A 23,429-nucleotide genomic window follows, 5' to 3' on the forward strand; every position below is an offset into this window, starting at 1 on the left:
TTCCCGCCCCACTGTGGGCGTTCGGGCATTCAGCATTCCTGCCCCAGACGGTGCAATTCTATCCCGCATGGCTTCTGCCTCACCTGCTTCAAGTCAGGTCTTAAGGTCATCGTCGTCGACCATGCCTTCAATTTCAAATGCCCTCATTGCCTCACACTGGCCCTTCCTCCGCCCCTTCCTTCAAGCCAACTGACCCAACCATACCATTCCTCAACAAACGCCGGCAGCTTCATATCCCACCCGCCTCCCCCGCCCCACACCCAAACCCACACCCACCACCAATATACGCCTCACTGTGCGAGATTTCAGTCATTATACACCTCGTCTTCCGGAAAACCATCTCAGAGATACTACGTCTTTCAAAGAGCCTCAAATTAACCTATATGATGGCGCTTATGGTCTTCCTCACCTCCACCCAATGCGCACATCAACCCTCCCCACTATCCACCGCCGTCTTTGCTCGCTTGTCCATCAAGGAAACTAATTATGTGCTCACGAACCTTTAGAAAAACCGAATTGAATTTAATCACGACTGTGAACTATGCTGGAATATCAATATAGCTTTCAAATAATCTGTGTGTCGAGAGCTGAATTAATTGTAAACATTGCAGACAGTGGCGGAGGAATTCCTTCTGTGTTACCATTGCAGTGAGTGTCCGTTGGGCTGAAACTCACCAATGGATGTTGTCTTCCAGTTTGACTTAATGTTTTTTTTCTGAGGTTATTTTTTCCGGACGGCAATTGCTTATGTTGACCATTTATAATATTGTTGATATATGAACTTCTCAGCAAATGTCCACACACATATAAGTGTATCTCATCGGTAGCTCATGAGGCTGCAGATCTAGAGATTCAGATTTAAATCCAGGCGTCACCTTATGTTCCAATAATGTCACTTTCTGTCACCCATTTTGCTGGTTTTAAACAATCCGTTGTATTTTTTTTAACGATTCAGCTGTTTGAAAACGATAGTGATATCCACAAAATCATCTCAGTTGATTGCTCAATCATTGAGAATCCCGGGCGGTGAAGCATTGTGTCATTGAATGGACGAGCACAAAATGTTGTCTCAGTTGATTTGTAATTTCAATTGTATATTATATTTTAAATATTCATATGAGACACAGGAATGAAATCCAAACTCTCGGGTGAGGAAAGCGAGCAGGAGGAATGGCTGACATTTCGGTTCCATACCTCAGTCTGTTTTCATCCTCAGAGCCACACACATGGACTATGTTGAATAAATGATCAGCGGTTGTAATTCAATCGTCTGTTTAATCAGTGATGTTAATGTGGTCGATCAGGATGTGGTAAGATTTTCACAAAGAGCTATTGGTTATGCAACTCACTAAAATGTTACCACATCTGGTCGTGAATCGACTGCTCAAACGCACTTCTCGCTGGTCTCAACATTTCCATCTTCCACAATGTCCAACTCCTCCCAAACTCCACCCCACCCACCACAAGCAGTGCCCTCCCATTGCCCCACATCACACCTCGGCTCCACCTGCTCGCCTGAGACCCTCCACTGTAGGAGGCTCTTTATAAGTGCAAGTTGTTGTTGCTGTTGCTCCTGCTTTCCAGGTCAGCGGCATCACATGCTTTCACACCCCAGCACCTCGCTATCTCTCTGGTTTCCTCATATACACATCTCTGCCGAACTCCTGCCCTCAGCCAACACTTTGCTTACTGCTATGTCTCTGCTGATCTGCTGCACTCAACTCACACTGATTTTACCTGTGTCTCTCTGCCCGCCTCCTGCACTGAGCTAACACTGTCCTTCCCTGTGTTTCTCTGCCCACCTCCTGCACTGAGCTAACACTGACCTTCCTGTGTATCTCTGCCCACCTCTGCACTGAGCTAACACTGAACTTCCTGTTGTCTCTGCCACCCTCCTGCACTGAGCTAACACTGACCTTCCCTATGTATATCTGCCCACCTCCTGCACTGAGCTAACACTGTCCTTCCCTGTGTGTCTCTGCCCACCTCCTGCACTGAGCTAACACTGACCTTCCCTCTGTGTCTCTGCCCACCTCCAGCACTGAGCTAACACTGACCTTCCCTCTGTGTCTCTGCCCACCTCCTGCACTGAGCTAACATGTCCTTCCCTGTGTCTCTGCCCACCTCCAGCACTGAGCTAATACTGACATTCCCTGTTTGTCTCTGACCACACCTGCACTGAGATAACACTGACCTTCCCTGTGTGTCTCCAACCACCTCCTGCACTGAGCTAACACGACTTCCCTCTGTGTCTCTGCCCACCTCCTGCACTGAGCTAACACTGACCTTCCCTGTGTGTCTCTGCCCCCCTGTTCCCCTCCTGCACTGAGCTAACACTGACCTTCCCTCTGTGTCTCTGCCCACCTCCAGCACTGAGCTAACAATGTCCTTCCCTGTGTGTCTCTGCCCACCTCCTGCTCTGAGCTAACACTGACCTTCCCTGTGTGTCTCTGCCCACCTCCTGCACTGAGCTAACACTGACCTTCTCTCTGTGTCTCTACCCACCTCCAGCACTGAGCTTACACTGACCTTCCCTGTGTGTCTATGCCCACCTCCCGCACTGAGCTAACACTGACTTTCCCTGTGTGTCTCGTCCTTTCGTTGTCACCAATGGTATTGACCTTCAGTCACCTCGTTTAATCCACCGCAATCACTCTCTATCTATTTTCAATTTCCACTGTAAAACCTTAACAAGCACTTCTCCTGGCTTCATTTCCACTGTGCCATTCCATAGAGGTCCATGTGTAACCCAAGCACTCTGCATTGTATTTGCCAATTATTGCTTAATAAAAGTTAAATAAAAAGTTTCCGCCAGTGATCGAAGGTGGGACCATTCGAGTGTGAGGCGCAACTGATGACCACTACACTCCGGAAACCTCAGTGCGCTGATTAATAACGGGAAATGTATGAAAATCAAATGCTTCTGCACCTGGTTTGTTTGAATGTGGACTGAATAGTTGTTGAAATTGTTGATGAATTTGCTGAAGTCGGTGCTCTTTTACGAAAGCGATGTGTACAGTCTGTCCGAGTATGGGCGCAGCTCTCTGTCATGGCAGGAGAAACTGTTAGCATGAATTGTGAGATATGACGGTATAATTCATCTCGCAGAGAAGGGCAAACAGGGCATAGTGTGGCCGAGGTCTAAGGCGCTGGATTTAGGCTCCAGTCTCTTCGCGGACGTGGGTTCGTATCCCACCGCTATCAGACGCTTAGGGTCTTCTTCATTCCTGTACATCTTGTACTTGTATTTTCTGAACAGAAAGAGCTGTGATAGTATCAACGGCCGTTCGCCCGCTTTCATTCCAACATAAATCAACTTCATTCCTCCAGCTCCAGCAATTCCATTCAGTGGGAAGATATAAATATCTTCCTGCAAGTACTTTGAATGCAAGAATGCTTTGAATGTATCCGAAATAAAGAAGGGAGAAAGTCGATGAATTTCCAAGAAAAAGTAAAATATGTTCCCAATAAGTAAAGAACCAATTGAGGAATATTTCGGAATATATTGGAAAGAAAGTCACCGAAACCAAGCAACAAATTCAATTTGCAATGTTTCTTTGTAAAGCTTTCCAACTTAGCGTGAATACAAAACTAATGGTTATCTGTGGACATGTAACTATTATATTGCTGATTACATTTTAAACTATTCTCAAAAAATCGTTGTTCGTAAATTATTTGTTGTCTTGATCCAAGTAAAGTTTTAAAGCCATTTGTACTTGATTTAAATAACTGCTCTGGGAGAACAAGGTGCCTGTTCAGCAAACAGTCCAACGTCACACAGTGATCAGGGAGTTTCCATTCATTGGCATTAAGATATCAGCTTTGAGTAACTCAGTTACAGGTGTTGTGATGACTTATCAACTCAGGAGCTGCCCGTGACATTAATTGTGTCAATGAAACGCTGTAATTTTCTTCAAAAATCGTAGATAGAAGTCTCTGTGGTGGAATAGGTTAGAGAGTTCTGCTGCTCACTGAATGGTTGGTGGTTCAGGCCCACACTGGGAAGATCCCCTTCTGTAAGAAATATATTCTTCTACAATTCTTTCCTCTCACTGGAAATAATTTCATGAACGACTTCAGAACTGCTGGTCTTTATATAATGTTTCCATTTCCTCTGTTTGTTTTAACCGACATATTGCTGGAACATTTGAAAAAAATTCCAAACCATTCGTCGCAGGACATGTGGGAACACCATTCATGTCCTTCTCTCGCTCCGATATTCTTTCTGCCTCTCTGCCTTTTTGATTGTTTGTTTTACTCTTTCCCCTCTCTCTCTCTCTCTCTCTCTCTCTCTCTTTATCTCTCTCTCTCGCTCTCTCCCTCTCTATCTCTCTCTATCAATCTATTTAACTCTCCCTCTCTCTCTCTCTCTATATCTCTCTCTCTCTCTATGTCTCTCTCCATGTTTGTCTTTCCCTCTCTATCGCACACTTTCTGACTCTCCTCACAAGGATCCAGGAAATGGACACTGGGAATTGTCCAGTCCTCACATCTCTTGTGGCATCACTCTTTCCAAGGATCCTTGCGTTTGACACTACGCATTATCAAAATTTCGAGGCATATCTATTTGAAGGGATTTTTAACCCTGAGATATGAAATTGAAAGCTGGTTCCTACTTACTGTTGATAAACAGAGTCAGTTGGGTGGATTAATGGAATTTTCCTAAGATTTTGCCTATCTGAGAACCAATCCCGTGTCCTCTTGCTGGTGAGGCGTGCGCTATTGCCAATATGTTACAGGACTACATAATAATAGGCTGGTGTAGTTACTGTGTGTGCGTTGCATTCCCCAAAGCAGCGTCGTACAGTGACTATGTGTGCTAAACTGCAAAGAGGGGCCTAGTTTAGAGACTATATGTGTTGGACTGCCCAAAGGAGCCCAGTGTACTGTCTATACAGCTATACTGCCCACAACAGGTCAGTGTAGTGACTGTGTGTTAGACTGCCCAAAGGAGATCAATGTAGTATCTGTTTCTGTTACACCGCCCAGAAGAGGCCAATGTAAAGACTGTGTGTTAAACTGGCCACAGGAAATCAATGTAGTGACTGTGTGCGACATACTGCCCACAACAAGATAGTGCCCCCAGCAGGTTAGTGCAGTGACTGTGGGTTTTGTGCTGGTCAAGGGAGATTAGTGTAGAGACTGTGCATGTGTTGCACTGCCCATTGGGGGCAAGTGTATTGATTGTGTGTGCCATACTACCCACAAGAGGCTAATGCTGTATATGTGTGTTAAGCTTCCCCATCCTCATGTCCTCACCACCAGTCCCTCCTGGAGCTCGACATCTAAGCCTCCAACTCTATTGCCTTGTGTGAAATGCAAGTTGTTGCTGTTGAAAAAATAGAAAGTTTGGCCACTGCTTCACTGTGATTGGCAAACTCTAAACTGATCATCATTGTAAACAGGAGAATATACTATGCGTAATAAATTGTTTCATCCTGTCACTGTTCTCACTTTATTGTATTCTGTTCGCGAATATTTCAACAACATGTGATCAAACGGGACCAACTCCTACACGTTCACGTTATCTCATTGGCTTCAACAAGACAGTAACAACGGAATTCACTTGAGTCGCAGGAACAACGTTTTGTCATAGAATAATAGTACCATACAGCACAGAAAGATGCCATTCATCCCACCGTGTTTTTGACCCAAGTGTCTTTTCTCCCAGAAACTCCACAATCCATACCTTTTGCACTATATTCAGCGAAGCGTTTTTAGAAGTCTCGACGTTGCGATAAAACACTGTATCAAATGAAACAATTATTAATATTCAAACTCACAATAGACTGTTTGAATAATATTCTATGCCAAATGCAATGATTATTACAAGTGATTTTGTAGAAGCTGGAGGTTATCAGCGACACACACTCTCGATTAAGTTTGATGTCCATTCATTGTCACAAAGAAAGTCCTAGAGATAGAGGATTCAGGGATTCAGGCATTCTGTAAATAGGTTGACCAAAAAGTCGTGATCAATATTCTATTATGTGGAATGAAAATGTTCAACGTTTGTTTAATACTTATTATACATGGTAATGGGTTAGCCACACCAACAACGCTGTCACTTTACATATGAATGGATATGGCTTTGTCTAACACTGTATGTACAAGTTTCCAAAAAGCAGCGACATTTTGTAGTTGGTTAATATCACCGTTTATGTCGTCAAGTCGCGTTGAATAGTTGTATAATAGTCCCTATTGCACCGATGACAACAGCAAAAAAAATTTACATTACCACGAATGTCCGCAATGAACTCGTAGATCGATATATTTGCAGATTTTCTCCATCTCCTTATTTTTCATATGGTAATCATTTGGGATATTTACAGCAATCATACTGCATGCAAATTCTAATTACCCATTGATGTTAATATCTGGTCTGTTACACCTGTTTGATCTGTCTGCATGTAGTTTAATGTATCCGTATCAAAAGCAAGGATTATTATATTATAATTGAAAACCACAGTATTGTAAAGTTGTTCAATTGTATCACATTCCCTGACTGATGGTATTACGAGTTGAATTTTACGTCAATATCAAATTCTTTACGAATTGTCTAGTGAATATATTTAGCTACATTGTTAAGTTTGATCAGATATCCTATGTTTTTATTATCATTGTAAAGATAACAATGATCACGGTGGCGAAAGTAATAACATATCCATGTACGAATGAACACAAGCAATAAAACCAGGAACCTCGAGAGGGAAGACTAGTATTAGTGTTAGAAGTTTAGTAAATACGAACACGGTTCGTAGTCGGTTGATGGATAGCATTTCTGGGATAATAATCCCTTCAATAATAACAATAATAAAAGCAATAATAGTAATCAATTAGTCACGTTGTTCCACAAATGTTTGTGGACTATTACTACTACCACCTATTGCTTTTCGGCCACAAAACTTTATTCACTTTACTGTATTTTCTGTGAAACGCCAAATGCCAGTTTAATTAATATTATTATTGTTGGCAGAACCTCTGCTGCTATTGTAACATAATGGGCTGTAATTAAAATTATGGCCCGTACGGTGACTGAACCCGCGACATTGGCGTTATTAGCACCGCGCTCCCACCCACTGAGCTAACGGCCTGACTTATTGAGTGAGTCACTGGAAGCTCTGATTACTGATATACGGTAAGAAAACTTGTGACTGACATATTATGGTGCATTTTCCGCACGACAGACAGATACGTTATTCAATTGATTCAATAAATCTGCTGCTGCAACATAACTTTGAGGCAGAGGTATAACCTGCCGGATTCCCACTTGCTCAGGACAAACTTTATACTCAGCAGTTCAATTGAAGTGCGGTAACAAATCAAATTTTAACTAAATTAATTTATTCTCAAACCATTCCAGATATTGCATGAACTTATTGCTCTGATTTGGGTCTTTAATTAAGGAAACCATTATCCGCAGTTTTGATTTGAATAAAACTGATCATTTGCCAACAAAATAAGCGATCAAATTACTTTAAACTATATTGTGTGAAGAGTTTTGAGGCGTCTCGATGACGCTATATGGGGCTATATCAAATGCAAGTATTATAATTATTACTATTGGTGCTGTGAAGCGCAGCCACGATAGCAGGACATATTTGCTTGTTTTTTGCACACGAGCAACTTTTCGGTTCCAAGAAAAAATAAAATAAAATGCTTCCCTGACCGGGAATCAAACCGGGGCCGCGGCGGTGAGAGCGCCGAATCCTAACCACTAGACCATCAGGGAACATTATACTGGAGAACAATAATCCTCGCATATAAAAAAGAGAGATCCAAAAGAGATTTGAGTTGTCATTGAAATGCACGCAGTTAATCCTAGTGGCCAGTGGGACATTCGTTGCTTCCCATCAACAAAAACAACGACAACAACAACAATAAAATTACATGTATAGAGCGCCTTTCACATCGGGAGGACGTCAACTCAAGACTCAGTTTCCTCCTCAGCTATATGACGATATCTGCTTTCAATGTGGTGGGAGGACCTCATCGTTTATGGCAAACCACATTTTTACTTTCTGATTGCATTTTATTCAAAAGCTCTTCTCAAAATAAAGAGAAAGATAATCTTCCTCTTTAGAGCAAATTCACAAAATCTTATCTGTTTCAACGCATAAATCCCGGTCTTTCATTTATTGAGCACTATTCTAAACTGTTCATATCACAAAAGCGAAATATGTCATTCTGCAGAACATTGTACTATGTATTCTGCTGTTGCAGATCATATCAAATATTTCCATTCTCCGTGTGGAACACATTATTTCGTTTGCTGATGGTTGGGAAAGTACTTTGCGGTACTTTTATAACACCACGTTCACGACAAATTCAGAGTTTGACAATTCGATCTTCTCCTGGAGCAATATTTATTTATTGGTTTAGTCGAGTGAGTTGTATCAGTTGGGAAAAAGGTATGTTACGGAATAAAAAGTTTTTGCAATTGTACTCCAGCCTCATTCAGTTTGAGGTTCTACAAATCCTGAACAAAATCCGAGACACTGTTCAGCTTGAAGTTAGATAGATAAATGTAAGTTGTTGTTCTTGTTGTTGTTGAACTTGATTTCGTTTCGTTTCAAGAGATGTAATCTGCAAAGAAATATTGGATGTGAAGACAAGATGATGACGCATCTTGTGCAATCTCAGCCAACATGAGAGTTCTGTTAGCTGAGCTATATTGAAAGTCTGACATTACATTAAACATCAAATTCGCAAGAATATTAATGAAATCTTTCACAATAAGGAAAGAAAACGCATGTTGATAAACTTTATGTCAGTTCATTAACTACAAACTGTAGCCTCCCTGACACATTGAGTCAGTGGTTAATGAGGACAGATTTCTTTGACGATTAGATTTTAAATTCATGATGAATTTTGATAAATGTGCTGCAAATAAACATTCAGTTTCATGAGGCCACGGTCACTTGTTGAATTCTCGGCTATTTGATGTATATGTGGCTTGTTGGTCTAGAGGTAGGATTCTCACTTTGGGGCTAGCAAAAGAATAGATAAATATACGAGAGCTCCTGGGTTCAAATCCGGGAGGAGAGCCCGAATTTTACACGAATGTTGTCTGTGTTTCTCACTCATAGTGTGTTCTGAAACAAATATTGTGGTCAGTTCAATGCTGTAAATAACCAAATGAACAGGAGAAATATGCATTTGTTACAGCGACGTCGGTGCAGTGGTATCACACAAGATTGTTGTGAGCCAAGTTTGATTCTCGCCGACTGAATCAATGTCCCTCTTCCCCTGCCCTACTCAGCGGTTGAATATTAATATATCTGGAGTAGGAGACATTATCAGCAGCAGCCATCATGGATTTTCCAAAATAATTTTATGTTGTCCGATCTTAACAAATTATTTCGGAAGCAACAGAAACTGACAAGTGAAATACAATCAATTTTGCTTTCCAGAACCGGAAAGACAAAGGGCCACCTGAGAAGATGCTGATTACAATCCGTCCTTGTGGAATCGTGGGAAGTTGGCAGTTGTATTAAAGAACGCGTAGACAAACTCCAGCAGAAATACGCGAGTAGAGCGACAAATGGAGCGATATGTGAACCGAATGAATTGAGAACAGAGTGAGCCTTGCTGAAAGAATTTGGTGAGTGTTGTCTAATCGGTGTGGATGAGAATGCTCACATTAGTTTTGAGAATGTGGAAGTACAGTTGAGATACTCGATGCACATTGGGTGCCATGTGGGAACTCCGGAACGCTTCACTTGCACTGGACAATCACATGTGCGGAAAGTGCCTCCATCTGCTCGGTCATCGAGGAGAGGTTGGTGTCACTGCAGAGAATACGGGGATCTGAAGTCTTTATGTATAGTACGTTTCAGGACGTGGTCAAACTAGGTTTAAGAAAGAGTGAATGGGTCACCACCCCCACAACAACACCTTATATTTGTATCGTGCTTTTCGTAGCAGAGTGACGTCCCAAGGCGCTGAACAGTCAGGAATCCGCAACCGAAGTGATGATTGGCATCAGGGGGGGTGGACGACGGGGTGGTGAGAGTTAGGATGGTCACCGAATGCACATGATTATTAGTATCATATAAGCAGGAGGAATCTCTATGGAGGCAGCTATTGGCAAAGATATCTCCGTAATATGGTTATATAAATATCTATCTATATATATATATATATGCCTTGCTTTTGCAGCGTTTATGATATGGGCATTTGCATTAGCCGAAAACGGGCAATAAGAACACCTAAATTTCGGATGCCCTTGCTTACAAAAAATAAATACGTTCATTTCATAAGTGACCAAGAACTATTTGCTCTAAGTAAAAGAAGAAAGATATGAGGTGATCTGAGCAGCTAAAACATCAAACATCATACAGATTGCTGCCAGAAACCGCAAAACTCGATTAGTAGTTGTTCTTCCAGTGCTGGACAACAGATTTCTGAGGCAAGTCCGCATTATTTTTCCAGAGTTGAACTATATCTGTCCACAATAGGACTGAACCCAATAGGAGGCATTGATACGGAGGAATTTTATTGACTTCAATGTTTCTTTGGTGATCGCTTCACGTATACCAAATGGATGGGAGGCTCATGGTTTGACACGCAAAGCCTTTCTGGTTCACAAGCTCATGACGATTGTGTAAAGCGATATATAGTATATAGTAATAATATTAATAATAATTATTAGTAATAAGAATATAGTATACAGTAATAATAATATTAATCACGCTTACATTTGAGATAGCGAGTTTCACGTCTTCTAGACGTCTCAGGGCGCTTCACAGAATGAACTGTTAAGTGAATTGACTGTGAAGTGAAGTGAAGATTGTGAAGTCTCTTATTGAGTTTGGAAGCCATGAAAGTATATGGTCAAAATTTTTTATTTCATCTAGAACGCAATCCAGCGCCAAAATCTATGTAAATATTGTCCTCGTCTCTGTGCGCCTCGCTGTTGAATTGCGGGTAAGACAGGACAAGGCAATGGTCTCCCACCAGTTCCGATATTTTCGTCAATGACGTTGTGAATGGCACCGAAGTGGAAAGACTTGATGTATCTGTTCGAGGCTTCCCTCGCAGGAATACAGGTTCTTCATTTTTCATGAACAGAAAACAGAATTTGTTTACCCAATTTGGCATTTGGAATGCATTGCCTGAAAGGGAGGCAAAGCAGATTCAATTAAAATTTCATCAGTGAATTGGATATATATTTGAAAGGAAAATAAATGCACGCTGTGGGGAAATCATGGATGAGTGGGCCTGAGAGTGTAGCTCTTTCAAAGACCTGGCAAATCCCCATAGTGGAATTTACTATTTTTGGCTGAAACATAAGAACATAAGAAACGCCAAATGAAAAAATAACAAGGGTCATTTAGGTCGCCTTCCACATTCCTGGCGGTCCCAAGCACATATGTTTGGGATATTGTTGTTTCCTAAAAGTAAACTATCTCGTCTGATTTTTTTTGAAGGAACGCTTCAACCATCTCCTTATGGGACCTCTTCCACGTTTTAACTCTTTGATTACAGAACTAGAGTTTCCATAGATTCGAATCCCAGGTAACAGTTTGCGCACAGTAACGTCAGAGAAAAATTCGTGAAGTGAGTGACTAATTGTATCCAGGGAATTGTTGGCCAGGACACTGGGAGAAACTCCCTGAACTTTGAGACATAGTGCCAATGAATATTTTAATATTCAACTGAACAGGCAGCAGTAACTTCTGGTTAACGTTTCATACGAAGGTTATCAGCTCCAGCAATCCCATAGAACCCCAGCAATCCATGGAACCCACAGTTATGTGACTGACTCAGAGGTGAGATGGCGACCACTGATCCAGGCTGGCATTTTTCAGCTGATACAGCAATTCATAACCCGATGGGGGATTGTAAGGGACTCGTATTGGAATTGTATTGATTTTTGTTCTCTGTGGTAAGTATTCCATATTTATCTGTCTGAACTTCAAAGTTATCCCCAGTGCCCACATTTCTGTCGCAAGTATTATGTTTGTCCCTTCCTGTACCTGATACTCACTGGAGTGAGATAAGCAGCGTGTGTGCTTCAGTGCAAAGAGTGTACCTTCCTTTCTCGACAGGGGAATTTCAGTAGTAAGTGGTGGCATATCTATCTATTTGTTGATTTAGATAGTTCAACAACAATTTGAGTTTACACATGTTAGAGTCTGGGATATTGTTGGGAAGGTTTTCCGCGTAGATGAGACAACCAGCTGCTGAGAATTAAAGCACTGCGTTAAATTGCATAACTCAGGGAAAGAATGTTTTCAACACCCACAATCTCATCTGTGATCCTGTGATAAATTATGATAATAAAGTGTTCGCCTCTTTGATTTAAATAAGACTCCCTTTTATGCACTTCAATGAATTCATATTAGCGTGATCTACTGCCTGTGTGAAGCAGCGGAATATTTAATTTCTCCATGAAGATGACAACTCCATTATTTTTTAGTGCCGAAGACAGTTACTACGCAATTCTGGCTGCTGTTGGAACTGCTGGCAAGTGATTTAACCAATTCATTTCTCAGCTTAATATGCAGTAACATTTGCAGCTTGACTCAGTTTCGCTCTCTTGCCAATCAGTAAGGACCATGTGGGTCCGCACTATTTAGGGACACAGGCGACTCACACTCACACATGGATATTGTTTGACTTGCTAAACATTATATTAACCCCATTTCTCCCATTCGTTTTGATTTTGCTGCTCAACGCCCTGACGGTCAGCCACATATTGGTGGCCAGTCGAGCCCGCAGTAGATTGCGGGGACACAGTGATGGGGACAGGAATAGAGGAGCGAGTCACAGTGATCCAGAGATGAGGAACAGAAGGAAATCCATCGTTTTGCTCTTTGCTGTTTCCGCCAATTTTATATTGTTATGGATAACATTTGTTTTATATTTCTTATACTGGAGGATTTCAGAAACATATTACTTCAAAGGGGCGAATGACCCAGTGTACATTATCTATCAAACCGGCTTCATGTTGCAGCTTTTGAGTTCCTGTACTAATATGGTTATTTACGTGGTTACTCAGACTAAATTCAGAGAGGAAATCAAGAAACCGGCAATATTTCCTTTTACGCTAATTTTTAGCGTTTTTAGCGTTTCATTGAAAGAAGTTCTATTGTGCTTATTTTCTGTGTCACTGGATAGACACATTGTCAGGATTTAATCTGTTTCTGAGTGTCTCTGTTTATTTGTGTGTTTGTGGATGGGGGTAGATTGCATGCGTGTGCATGTTCCTATGTGTGTTTGCCTTTCTGTGTGTGTCTCTTTGTGTATCAGTCTGTGTGTATTTGTCTGTGCGCATGCATTTATATGTGCTGCTGCATTTCGCCCACAAATATACAGTCAATTCACTTGAAACTATACTCTGTGAATCACTTTGAGACACCTCCAAGACTTGATAAGGCGTGATATCTACTAAAATGAGTATTATTCTTCTCTTTATTATCCTTTCCCCATTCCAGAATTAGTCAAGGTGCATTTCTGTATACAGTTCTTCAGACATCCTTTCCCACATCGAGCAATTGTTTTAATCCTTTCCTTTCAGTTTGTACAATGATTCTCAAACCACAGCATTGGTTACTTAATTGAATCTTTTCCTTCAATGTTCATTTCTTATAATGCATCAGTGTACAAGAAGTAGAAGACAAAGCCCTCATTTACATGCTGTATTACGATTTTTCAAAAATGTATCAACATTACTCCATTCTAATCTATATTACCTTAAATATAAACACATAATTTTGTGATAATAATTCAAATAACGTAATTTGTTAAGTTTCCATGCCGCAACAGTTTGTTTATAAAGCTTGCATTTGATTTTGGAACAAATTATACATTTCTCTTTTTTACTCTACCCGTTTCATCTAAGTAAGTTCATCGGCTGTCGACTTTCATATTAGCAATCATTTTCCTCTCCTAACTTTCGATTATGAAGCTTAGATTAATGTAGCCTATTGATCAGAGCATTCGCTTAGCATTCGAGATACCTGGAAGGGTGAAACATTAAGCAAGTTGCCTTACTCCCCATATCACTGTTTTCCTACCAGTAAGTAGGTCGATTGGAGGATCGCTTTTCTCCAAAAGGGAACAATAAAATATAGAAACTATAGCAACAATGTGGTCACTCGAACCACGAATGTTTGTGGAACATTGTTGTGCGCAAACGGCTGATACATTTCACCTACAAAATACTGAACCAATTCGCGTTACACTAAGTTCTTTGAAGCGCTTTGAGACGTTCTATTGATTTTCACGTCTCTGAGTGTTTGATCATGCTTCCCTCATGGATCATTGAGGATTTTGTGTTACAGCCATAAGTGCTGTCAATGAGATGTTCCCTTGCTGTCTTTGTCTCATCTCCATTTCCAAAGAATAAATCTGTTGCGGCCTAAAGAGGCAGAAGGACACACAGACGGAACACTGTCAGACTATGTGCAAGTAACTGACTGGTTCCCAGGTCTGCGTAATTGGAGACTGCAACATTACACAGCGCTGTCAGAAAGCTCCAACAGAGAGTAGGTTAAACTGGTGAGTTTTGTCCAGTTCTGATGGTCAGCAGTCTGCTTGACTTGAATCACCAAAGGAACTATTTTTAAGCATCAAAAGCTAGATCCGTTTCTTGCTGTTCTCGAAACCAGCATAAATATTAGCTGTTCAGAGGTGACATAAGCATAAAAAACTAGATCCGTTTCTTGTTGTTCTCGAAACCAGTATAAATATTAGCTGTTCAGAGCTGACACTCCATCATGATGGTATTCCTTTCTCGTACGTCCTACTTCTTTCTCAATCACTGAAACCACCTTCAGTGTAACAGCATCTCCATGGATCAAACCTGAAAGACAAGAAGGTGGAGTCCCGTCGCGTAGTGGTTGGAGCACTCGCTCCGAAAGAGAGCGAGGGGACCAGGGTGCGATACCCTGGGTGGACGAAAACTTAGCAAACCTTTCTTATTCCACCCACAGACAAACGCCTCTGTTTGTCTAGCAGTGAAGAGCAACCCGGTTGTTTGACATTAAGTGGAACTCTTTCCTTAATTTGCTTGCATGTGTCTTTATCTACCTCCCTTCCACTACAAGGTGGTCTGTAGAGTACGCCTATTGGTGTGATTTATCCCTTCTTATCTTTTATCTGTATCCACCGAGATTCTGTTCATATCTTACTTATGGCTATGTCCCATTTTCCATGATGCTATCCCCAATAAGTACAGCTACTCCAACGCGCTTTATCCTGTCTCTAGCCTTTCTAAATATGTGATACCCCGCAATATGTATTTGCCAATCCTGCTCGTTCTGCAGCCACATTTTACTAAGCCCTACTCTATTTGGTGTACTTCACTATGAAACCGTTGAAAGTACTCTCTGATGAGCTTTTCCGCTACATTTCCTGCTAGGAGCATCCTCCCAGTTGTGGCTTTGGTTTCCAGGATTAACAGGATTTGAGTGAAAATACTGCCTGCCCCTAGTGACTGGTTTGTACTAGACTGCCTGCCGATCTGTCAGGCTGCTTGTGCTTTCATCAGCAGTGAGAACGGGATACGCTTTGGCTCGGTTACAATATTCCGTGTCCAAACACGTCACCTTGGAGATCGTCCAGATGGAAGGACACCATTTGCACCGATTACTTCAAATGTGTCAACCTTGTGATTCAAATACACGCCTCCAAATGAAACAACGCCCTGATTGCAGGGCCAAAGGACACTCAGCCATTTTGACACAGGTTGCAGAAACAGTTGTGAATTGAATCACTCGTTTAATCTAATGGTCCGCTGGCCAGAAGCAACGGGCGAAATAATGTGATTGCACCTGCATATGGCATTTGTAAATAAATTGAAGTTGCTTCACATTTTGATTCTGAAATAATCTCTGCTTGAGAATAATGTCTGATCTATAGAACCTATATGTGATCATTTCCCTTTCGTGCACGCCGCAAGACGCACCACTTCGAACGTAGCCTAACCCTAACCCTCTTTGCCGTCGAGCATCACCGATCCCAGTCGACACTCTTACATCGGGTTCTAATCCCTTAGTAAAAGGCGCTCAAGAAATTTAAATTTGGAATATGTTGTATTTTATTTCTATATGTGATCACACTTGTCTGAAAGTTTCAATGCAGGATACGATGAACAAAATAGATTTTTAAATAATCATCAAGTAGAGACAATTCTACAAACGTAAATGATTTACTAAGCGATTTCAAATTTAAAATATTATTCAAAGTTGACAGAATTTTCCATAATTTAAACAAATTTATGATTGTTTCTAAAAGGCAATATGTTAATTTGCTACTTCTAAGCTTAATAAATTCAGATGTTTATTTGTTGTTACTTCCTCTTATTGGATATTTCGTAATAGAACGTTAGCATTATTTGCATTGGATTTAGCGCCTTATCAGGTTCTCGAGGTGCCCAAAGCTCTTCACATCTTTGAGACACATAGCTTCAGTATCTTCAAAGCACTACAGTGATGCAAATTAAAGATGAAGCAGCATTTTTACTTAGTTTCTTTGTTTCCGACTGAGTGTCACTAAACACTAGATATAACAATAATACTCCTTGCCTTTGTTGGAATCAGAATAATAATAATAATCTTTGCGATGTTTCAAGCTCTAATTATAAAGTCATTCATTTTTCCACCAAATGATTCAAATCCGAGTTTAGTGTTCACATCTTGACGAAAATATGGGAAACTGAATTGTAACTACATCAGGGAAGTGACACCACTGAGCAGTGTACCGATCAAAGGGAATGCAATCCTAAACTATATATCCGTGCAAATGGATCATCGGATCCTGATTAGAAGACCTATTGACAGTGTCTTAATGTGTAGGAAGTTTTCTTTTGAGGACCATCAATAACAGACTTATGTACAGCAACACAATTCAAATGTGTATAGCGCCCATCTGATCGGAAGCACATTGCAAGATCATGGACTGCGAGTTCCGCAGAGAAGAGAGACCGGGCATAGCGTGGAATGTGTGCGGTCTCTGCAATCGCCTGTCTCTGTCTGACATGTACGGCACTCACAGGTCAACCAGCGGATACACGAGGTGCAGCTGGCGGCCGATCCCGAGGTGGTGGATGCAAGGTGGGGGTGAACTGGTTGAACGTTCCGGCTCCACTGACAAACAACATCCTGACGATATCAGGATGAGCGAGAGAGTGAGTGAGTTAGAAACTGAGAGAGAGAGACAGAGAGACAACAGCAGTCACACACACAAATACAGACACACGCGCACAGACACATACAGAAACACACACAGAGAGACAGACTCACAAACACTGACACATACAGACTCTCAGAGAAAGACACCGAAGAACATACACACAACAATCCACGCACAGACAGAAAGAAACAAACACAGTTAGCGAGCAAGAGAGACACACATACAGAGAAAGTGAGAGAGAGTGTGTGTGAGAGAGACAGAGAGAGAGAGAGTGAAGAAGGGGAGAGAGAGGTGGACAGACAGAAAAGACACAAACACACACAAAGGAAAAGAGAAATGGATACACAGAGATTTAGAGAGAGAAGGAAACACAGTTCAGCAGATCTTGAAAGAGATACAGACACACAGTTAGTGAGTGAGAGAAACTGTGTCAATATTGAGTGATACCTTCTTCAAACGCCCATCACACCACTGCACATGCTCCAACAGCTCCCAAATTATACCACGCAGTCAGCATAAAGCCCGACTCAGTTCATTGCCCAGGTCAGCATTAGCTAAACACTCTCACACAACTACGGAGAGAGAGAGAGAGAGAGAGTGAAACATAGGGACAGAGACACAGAGAGGAAGACACAGAGACAAAGACACAGAGAAGCAGCGAAAGTGAGAGAGAGAGTTAGACACTGAGAGAGAAAGACAGAGAAGAGACAACCGCAGTCACACACAAACAGAGACACGCGTAGACGAAGACATGCAGAGAAACACACACAGACTCACAAACAGAGATGCACACAGACTCTCAGAGAAAGACACCTCATCACACACACGCAGAAATTCAACCACACAGATGACCGTAGACAGACAGAAACACACAAAGTGAGCGAGCAAGAGAGAGACGTGAGAGAGAGAAAGAGAGAGAGAGGGGGAGAGAGAGAGAGAGAGAGGCAGACGGAAAGAAAGACACAAATACACACAGCGAAAAAGAGAAAAGGAAACACAGATAGTGAAAGAGTGAGGGAACCGCAGATCAGCAGATAGTGAAAGAGATACACACACACACACACAGATAATGAGTGAGAGAGACGTGTGTCAATTTTGAGAGATACCGTCAAGTGCGCTTTTTCAGACGCCCACCACACCACTGCACATGCTCCAACAACTCCCAAAATATGCCATGCAGTCAGTATAAAGCCCGACTCAGTTCATTGCATCAGGTCAGCGTCAGCTTCACACATTCACACAAACAGAGAGAGAGAGAGAGAGAGAGGGAGGAGAAAGAAAGGGGGGGGAAGAGAGAGGCTGAGGGACAGAGACAGAGAGACAAAGACACAGAGAGAATGACACACACATACACTCACACATATACAGTTAAAGGACCGACACACGGATAGAACCATTGAAAGACACAAATAGAGACATAGAGAAAGAGACAAACACACTTATGCAGACACAGAAAGTGACACACACAAACACACACACTGTGAGACTCTTTACAATATTATGTTATCCTGGATAACATTACACATAGACAAAGACACACAAAGCAGATAATTTTAGACTTTTTAAGGACTTGTATGTCCCCTCTCACCCGATCACTCACCTCCACTCTATTGCTCGGTGACACTCTCACTTCTCTCGCTTGGACTCTCTCTGTTGCTTGGTGTCTCACGCTCTCCTTCCATCTCTTTCGCTGTCTCCCACAGACTCTCGATTTTGATTACTCTCTCTCTCACGCAAACTGGCTCCCTCTCTGTACTGTTGCTCAGTATCTGACTCAATTTCTACACCTCTCAGTCAGGCGGTCTCAGACTTACTTTTCCCCACTTTCACACCTACTCACTATCGTTTTCCTATCAGAAATATTCTCGCTCTTACGTTGATATATTTAGACGGGCACTCTCTCACACGTGCTCTCTCATGATTCATAAGCACTGTCTCTCGCTAACAATTTCACAATTGCCCTCTCTCATCTTTTCACATATTCACACTACCTCTTCCTCACAGACCTCAGATACTCTCACTCTCACTTTAACTCACACTCTAATTCACTCTTCATCCTTGTCTCACTCACACTCTTTCTCTCACAAACATACGGTCCCTCACAAAATTCTCTCACACACAATTCTCTCTCACATACTCATTCTCTCTCCCCAAATACTCACTCTCTTACTCTAATAAATAATAAAACAACCTGCTTCACACGCTGTATCTCTCACATAGACACACACTCCTCACCACGCAATCTCTCTCACCCACTCGCTTCATTCAACCACTCTTTCAACGCACATCAGCTCGCTTTCACACCTTCTCTCTTCACACTGCTCTCTCACAGAGCATCCCACACTCTCTCTCTGTCACACACGTTCTCACACAGTCTCCCACACATTACCTCTCGAACTCTGTCTCACACACTGGCTCTCTCTCTCTCACACACACACTCTCCCTCGCACTCGCAATGCACGTCCCTCCTGCCAACTCTCTCCCAGCCTCTCTCCCCTACGGTGTACATATCCACACAGCCACCAGAGTAGGCATCGCGATGAGCAGCGTGAGACACCGCAGTCCGTGCTAGAGCCAGTGCCTCTGACGTGGGCATACCTTGGCGATACCCACTGTCCAACACGCCATAGGCATAGGGCGAACCTGAGCCCACGGAGAGCACCTCTCCGTTCAGCCGCGTCCCGTCGTGACACACATACCAGACCTCTGCTCGGCCCCGGTCCCACCCACAGAGAAGCGAGGCCAGGCACAGATCGGCGTGTGCGCGGTAATGCCGGGACAAAGCCGCTGATAGGAGCCCAGACGCCGCTCGGGCTCCCGGCAAACGCCCGTCTCTCAGCTGCCGCAGGCGGCACTCACCAGCCAACCAGCGGAGCCACGAGGCGCAGTCGGCGGCCGTGCCCGAGGTGGTGGCCAGCAGGTGTGTGTGGACGGGCACGACCTTGCAAGAGTCAAAGACACCGAAGAACATACACACAACAATCCACGCACAGACAGAAAGAAACAAACACAGTTAGCGAGCAAGAGAGACACACATACAGAGAAAGTGAGAGAGAGTGGGTGTGAGAGAGACAGAGAGAGAGAGAGTGAGAAGGGGAGAGAGAGGTGGACAGACAGAAAAGACACAAACACACACAAAGGAAAAGAGAAATGGATACACAGAGATTTAGAGAGAGAAGGAAACACAGTTCAGCAGATCTTGAAAGAGATACAGACACACAGTTACTGAGTGAGAGAAACTGTGTCAATATTGAGAGATACCTTCTTCAAACGCCCATCACACCATTGCACATGCTCCAACAGCTCCCAAATTATACCACGCGGTGAAGCATAAAGCCCGACTCAGTTCATTGCCCAGGTCAGCATTAGCTAAACACTCTCACACAACTACGGAGAGAGAGAGAGAGAGAGAGTGAAACATAGGGACAGAGAAACAGAGAGGAAGACACAGAGACAAAGACATAGAGAAGTAGCGAAAGTGAGAGAGAGAGTTAGACACTGAGAGAGAAAGACAGAGAAGAGACAACCGCAGTCACACACAAACAGAGACACGCGTAGACGAAGACATGCAGAGAAACACACACACAGACTCACAAACAGAGATGCACACAGACTCTCAGAGAAAGACACCTCATCACACACACGCAGAAATTCAACCACACAGATGACCGTAGACAGACAGAAACACACAAAGTGAGCGAGCAAGAGAGAGACGTGAGAGAGAGAAAGAGAGAGAGAAAGCGAGAGAGAGAGAGAGAGGCAGACGGACAGAAAGACACAAATACACACACAGCGAAAAAGAGAAAAGCAAACACAGATAGTGAAAGAGTGAGGTAACCGCAGATCAGCAGATAGTGAAAGAGATACACACACACACAGAGATAATGAGTGAGAGAGACGTGTGTCAATTTTGAGAGATACCGTCAAGTGCGCTTTTTCAGACGCCCACCACAGACCACTGCACATGCTCCAACAACTCCCAAAATATGCCACGCAGTCAGTATAAAGCCCGACTCAGTTCATTGCCCAGGTCAGCGTCAGCTTCACACACTCACAAAAACAGAGAGAGAGAGAAAGAGAGAGGGAGAGAGAGAGAGAGCGAGTGAGAAACAGAAAGAGCGGGGGAAAGAGAGAGAGGCAGAGGGACAGAGACAGATAATCAAAGACACAGAGAGAATGAGACACACACACACACTCACACATATACAGTTAAAGAGACCGACACACGGATAGATATTGAAAGAGACAAATAGAGCAACACAGAAAGAGACAAACACACTTATACAGACACAGAGAGTAACACACACAAACACACACAGTGTAGATACTGTGAGACTGATTACAATATTATGTTATTCTGGATAACATTACACATAGACAAAGACACACAAAGCAGATAATTTTAGACTTTTTAAGGACTTGTATGTCCCCTCTCACCGATCACTCACCTCCACTCTATTGCTCGGTGACACTCTTTCACTTCTCTCGCTTGGACTCTCTCTGTTGCTTGTTGTCTCACTCTCTCCTTCCATCTCTTTCGCTGTCTCCCGCAGACTCTCGGTTTTGATTACTCTATCTCACGCACACTGGCTCCCTCTCTATACTGTTGCTCAGTATCTGACTCAATTTCTAGATCTCTCACTCGGGCGGTCTCAGACTTACTTTTCCCCACTTTCACACCATCTCACTATCATTTTGCTAGCAGATACATACTCGCTCTTACGTTCACATGTTGACCCGCACTCTCTCACACGTGCTCCCTCATGATTCATAAGAACACTCTCTCGCTAACAATTTCACAATTGCCCTCTCTCACCCTTTAACATATTCACACTACCTCTTCCTCACAAACCTCAGATACACTCTCTCTCACTTTAACTCACACTCTAATTCACTCTTCATCCTTGTCTCACTCACACTCTTTCTCTAACAAACATATGGTCCATCACAAAATTCTCTCACACACAATTCTCTCTCACATACTCTTTCACTCTCCCCCACATACTCGCTCTCTTACTCTCACTAATAAATAATAAAACAAACAACTTCACACGCTGTATCTCTCACATGTACACACACCCCTCACCACACAATCTCTCTCACCCAATCTCTTCATTCACCCACTCTTTCAACGCACATCAGCTCTCTTTCACACCTTCTCTCTTCACACTGCTCTCTCACACAGCATCACTCACTGTCTCTCACTGTCACACATGTTCTCACACAGTCTCCCACACATTACCTCTCTATCTCTGTCTCACACACTGTCTCTCTCTCTCACACACACACTCTCCCTCGCACTCGCAATGCACGTCCCTCCTGCCCTCTCTCTCCCAGCCTCTCTGCCCTACGGTATACACATCCACACAGCCACCAGAGTAGGCATCGCGATGAGCAGCGTGAGACACCGCAGTCCGTGCTAGAGCCAGTGCCTCTGACGTGGGCATACCTTGGCGATACCCACTGTCCAACACGCCATAGGCATAGGGCGAACCTGAGCCCACGGAGAGCACCTCTCCGTTCAGCCGCGTCCCGTCGTGACACACATACCAGACCTCTGCTCGGCCCCGGTCCCACCCACAGAGTAGCGAGGCCAGGCACAGATCGGCGTGTGCGCGGTAATGCCGGGACAAAGCCGCTGATAGGAGCCCAGACGCCGCTCGGGCTCCCGGCAAACGCCCGTCTCTCAGCTGCCGCAGGCGGCACTCACCAGCCAACCAGCGGAGCCACGAGGCGCAGTCGGCGGCCGTGCCCGAGGTGGTGGCCAGCAGGTGTGTGTGGACGGGCACGACCTTGCAAGAGTCAGGGCTGGCGATCAGGGAATCGCAGGAGGAGCGAGTGTCCGCGGCTAACACGGCGCATTCGCTGGCGGTCAGGGCGAGAGTGGTGGTGCCGTGAGCGGGTGACGGGGGATTCGTTCGTCTGAGGCTCTCGCGGAATGGGAACTGGAACAGCGGGGGACCAGGGAGACAGGCAGAGAGTCTGCGCTCAGCCCTTAAGCCCCTCCACTCACACACAACGTCCTGGAGAGACATGCGTGCTGGAAGAGAGAAACAGAAAGAGGCTCTGACACTGATTGAGACGCAGGGAGAGAATTTGAGACACACTCACACACAAACAGAGGCAGAAAAGGAAACACACACACAAATGGACGGAGAGAAAGAGAGAGACACACACAGCCAGGGAGACGCAGAAACAAGAAGAGAGAGCGAAAGACGAACACACACAGACACACACACAAACTCACAGACAGACAACCCCACAGAGAGACAGGCAGACTCAGCAAA

At 43.4% G+C, this 23,429-nt stretch overlaps 2 protein-coding genes across 2 annotated transcripts; both read right to left on the reverse strand.

The window, feature by feature from the left end:
* Window positions 1–19,580: 19,580 nt before the first annotated feature.
* LOC121851786 (proteasome subunit beta type-11-like) lies at window positions 19,581–20,113 on the reverse strand (the record flags this gene model as incomplete). The annotated part of the gene is made up of 1 exon (XM_042345871.1): window positions 19,581–20,113. A coding segment is annotated over exon 1 (533 nt), but the record flags the coding sequence as incomplete, so codon positions are not given.
* A 520-nt stretch (window positions 20,114–20,633) lies between these two features.
* Window positions 20,634–23,177, reverse strand: LOC103171803 (proteasome subunit beta type-11-like). Its single transcript, XM_007884597.2, has 2 exons — window positions 22,432–23,177; window positions 20,634–20,640 (listed from the first exon to the last, which is right to left on the reverse strand). Exons 1-2 carry the CDS (start codon window positions 23,175–23,177, stop codon window positions 20,634–20,636), a joined length of 753 nt encoding a protein of 250 aa, XP_007882788.2.
* Window positions 23,178–23,429: the final 252 nt, after the last annotated feature.

This window comes from Callorhinchus milii, unplaced genomic scaffold (assembly GCF_018977255.1).
Source record: "Callorhinchus milii isolate IMCB2004 unplaced genomic scaffold, IMCB_Cmil_1.0 Scaffold133, whole genome shotgun sequence".
NCBI classification, from domain to species: Eukaryota; Metazoa; Chordata; class Chondrichthyes; order Chimaeriformes; family Callorhinchidae; genus Callorhinchus; species Callorhinchus milii.

Bases quoted from the DNA above. Each gene is read 5' to 3' on its own strand.
- LOC103171803 (XM_007884597.2), bottom strand. From the start codon at position 23,177: ATGTCTCTCCAGGACGTTGTGTGTGAGTGGAGGGGCTTAAGGGCTGAG.